We start from the raw sequence: 3,704 nt of genomic DNA, 5'->3' as shown, positions 1-3,704 counted from the left end.
AATACTTAAAGAAAGGCGCGTGAATGCAGCACAAGAAAAGTGATGTCGATCCAGGTTTCAAAGGGTTAACTGACACTGACTGGCTCACGCTAAAGCGTCACCAGCAGCACCGGGACTCGCTGGCTGTTCGGAGCGTACCATTCGGCGAAGAGCTCGGGGCAGTTGAGGGTCTTGCTGACGATGCGCGCTCCCTGAGACGGCGGGTTGGACCAAGTCGTCCTGACAATCTTCTCCATCTGGGACAGGATGCGGGTCAGGTTCTCGTTGTCCTGGGCAACGATGGTCAGGTTGCCGACTCTCTCATCTGATAACAGCGACAGAGAAAAGGCCGACTACATCAGGACACGTGATGAGTGCGAGTCATGTTTCTATGAACAATGTGTCCGAGTTTTGGGGGTTTTAAACTTTTTTTTTTACTCGTAAATTTTTAAATGTACTTGTCCTTCGGGCCATGTTATGCAATCAAACTCCTAAAAACGTGTCTGTATGTGTGTGTGTGTGTGTGTGTGTGTGTGTGTGTGTGTGTGTGTCCTGTGTACTCACTGTAAAGGCCAAAGTTTTTGGAGAAGGACTGAGCCACAAATAGCTCAAAGCCCTCAGAGACAAAGTAGCGGATGGCCCAGGCATCTTTATCCAGACTGCCGGAGGCGAAACCCTGATAGGCCGAGTCGAAGAACACAAACAGGTTCCTCCTCTGGAGAACAAAAAAAGAAAAAGATTTGAAAACAGTAAAAGATTAGAGAACAGCGCAAAAATACAGTTCAAAATAAAAACACCTTCAAGCAAAAACGAAGGATTTGACGATGCAGTTACACAACGATGTCATTTTATGCAGGAGCGGAGATCTGGCTGCTTTACGGTACGGAGGAGCCCAAAAACAGCACCAGCATGTGACACACACACCGTTACATGCTTCTGATCTCACCTTCATGATCTCTGCGATCTTCTTCCACTCGTCGGGGGTCGGGTCGGTGCCGGTGGGGTTGTGCGCGCAGGCGTGCAGGACGAAGATGGAGTGTTCTGGAGCTTTCTGTCGACAAAAGATAAAGGATAAGGATAAATAAATGCTACACGACTTGTTGATTCTGTGTCATTGCAGGGCTGGACGCTATTTAAAATAATATTGCATAATTTCAAGGCTATATCGCGACACACAATATATATTTCAATATTTTTTAAATGTCCTCCAAACTACTGTAAACTACTAAATTACTGAATGAACTACAGTTACTATAAAGTAGAATAAAGTTGCTACTGTCATAAAAAGTTGAATACATGACTCTTATGATAACATTTAATAAAATACGGCTTAAGGAAAGTTAAATAATGTACTTTTAAAAAGCATGGTTATCATTAAATCAAAATGGAGCTTTAATTTTGAAGGACTCGTATTGGGCCGTAAGTGTCAATGTTTTTTCTGTGGACTTAAAGCTTCCGGTCAACAGTTGGATTTAAACGTTAGTAGACAGTTTAACAGATGCTGCTGCGCCTTTAAACATGAGGATTCATGCACTGTGAGCGGGCAACAAACTAACGGCTCTCCAGTTCATTTATTACTAATATCTGCAGGTTGCACTGATCCTTTGTGGTCGCAAAATGTGCCGCAGCAGCGATGAAACACACTGCAGCTCCGTGAGGCTGCTGTCACGCACTGCTGACGTGTGCTGCGTGAAACGAGCCTCATTCTCTGCAAGCCGGAAACAAACGAACAGCTCTGCAGTTCATATATTAATAGTATTTGCAAATATCAGTAGTGCTCCATGGTCGCAAAAAGTGACAGTCACTCCGGAGCTCTGCAAAAGCCCTGCTTTTGTCTGTGTGTGTCTGTGAGAGGCAGAGAGCTGCAGAACCAAACTATATCAACGCCGGCGATATCGTCATTCTATATACCAAACACAGAACAAGCCGCGATACATCGAGTATATTCGATACACCGCACACCCCTTCATCGTGACAACATGATAACGCTGACATCGGGCGCCTGCGATGAGTACAGGGGTCAGTCATCTCACCTCCAGATCATCCAGGAGCCCGGCGAGGTCCAGGCCCCTCTTAGCAGCATCCCAGTAGTGGTAGGGCCGGATGTCTTTGAAGCCAGCATCAGCAAACACGCTGTTGTGGTTCTCTGGTGGGAAAAATATCATTCAGCAGATTATTAGAACCCCAAATCCACTGCACAACTGGCTGTGTGGTTCATTTGATCCTAAAACCAGAATCAACAATGGCAAACTTTGCCAGTCACTACGCTGAAAACGTCAGGGCGATCAGTGAGGCGCAGCAGCAAACGTTCATATAGACATTTTAGGGAATTTAAACTTCTGTTTCCATATTTATATAATCCACATGAACTCAGGCATTTGCTTTCTAGCTGTCGACTCACCCCAGGTGGGCGCTGAGACGTAGACCGGCGTGGCCGTGTTGTTGACGCCGTTGTACCAGCGTCGCAGGAACTCCGCCCCGATCCTCAGCGCGCCTGTCCCTCCCAAAGCCTGGACCCCTCCTACCTGAGAGAGGACACAGCAGGGAAACGGGATGAAACGTGAATAAGATGAGAAGAATTGAGAAATCCGGTCAAAAAACTGCAAAATAAAACACCTCAGGGTATAAAGCTGACTTTGTAATCAGGTGGAAAATAACATTAACGTATCCAATTTACTGGATTTATGAAATTATCTTTTTATCAACAAAAAGTCGCAAAGAATGACAAACGGCCATCACAATTTATGAGAGACCAAAATTTTAATCCAAGCTATGGCCAAAAGTTTCTGAATTCTTCAGATCCATGTGATCTGCAGAACTGCTCTTCATATTTTGCATTTGTGAAAGCCTGCGATAAAAAAACAAACAAACAATATTATTCTCTATCTTTGACCAGTAAGAAAAATTTAACATTAGGGATGAGCACTTTAAGTCTACAAGTCAATTAAACGCTGCTACTTTCTGAAATTATTATTTTATAGGATTGCATTCACCTTATGAAAATGCCGCCGTGAAAATCTGGAACGTTTCCTAAAGATTGATTTTCCTAAATAATATAGTTTTATATTCTACTTTTATTTATTGAATTATTGTCATGTTTTGTAGGATAATGTGTAACGATCATAATGCACGGTGCCAGGCATTTCAGCGGCATTTAAAATTGAAAAAATATGGTTAATGACTTTAACATTTAACCCTTTAGATGGCATTTTGGTGAATGTTGTCAGTCAGTGTTTTTTATGTTTTTTCTTGCTTTTACAGCAGTAATAGACTAGTCTAACTTTGATGTTAGTGATTAGGAACATACCTGTTTATCACTCCTATAGTCAGTCAGTGAACTCAGAACAGACCGGCTTTTGGTCAACGTTCAGATAACTACCAGCGTGTAGCGTTCGAGTGTTTCACGTGTGCGTCTCACCCTGTTCTCCTTGATGGCGGAGCTGTCGTCTCCCAGGGCGACCTTGGAGGAGGCGGAGCGGAACTCGGGCAGGCCGAGGATGGGCAGGTACTCGTGGTTCAGGCTGGTGTCCTCCACGATCAGCCGCTCCACCTTCTTCACCACCGGCAGCACCCAGGGCTGGCAGTCATCAGTACGGTAAGCTGGAAAGGACAAAAAGCAATATAGCATCATTATCAACATGCCACAAGGCACTTTTAGTTCCAGCTTTAACACTGGAGACATGCAGAAAGCTAGTGGATCTTTAATCTGGAAAAAATATGCAAAT

The 3,704-nt window shown here is 44.1% G+C and overlaps 1 protein-coding gene across 1 annotated transcript; it reads right to left on the bottom strand.

Moving 5' to 3' along the window:
- Positions 1–89: 89 nt before the first annotated feature.
- On the bottom strand, positions 90–3,579 carry LOC121966597 (aspartate aminotransferase, cytoplasmic-like; the record flags this gene model as incomplete). Its single annotated transcript, XM_042516676.1, has 6 exons — positions 90–304; positions 544–694; positions 926–1,030; positions 2,013–2,125; positions 2,381–2,504; positions 3,398–3,579. Coding segments are annotated over 6 exons (890 nt in total), but the record flags the coding sequence as incomplete, so codon positions are not given.
- Between the last annotated feature and the right edge of the window lie 125 nt (positions 3,580–3,704).

This window comes from Plectropomus leopardus, unplaced genomic scaffold, assembly GCF_008729295.1.
Source record: "Plectropomus leopardus isolate mb unplaced genomic scaffold, YSFRI_Pleo_2.0 unplaced_scaffold25183, whole genome shotgun sequence".
In the NCBI taxonomy this organism is placed as follows: Eukaryota; Metazoa; Chordata; class Actinopteri; order Perciformes; family Serranidae; genus Plectropomus; species Plectropomus leopardus.
Note: the sequence above shows the minus strand (reverse complement) of the source record. Positions and strands in the feature narration are given on the sequence as shown.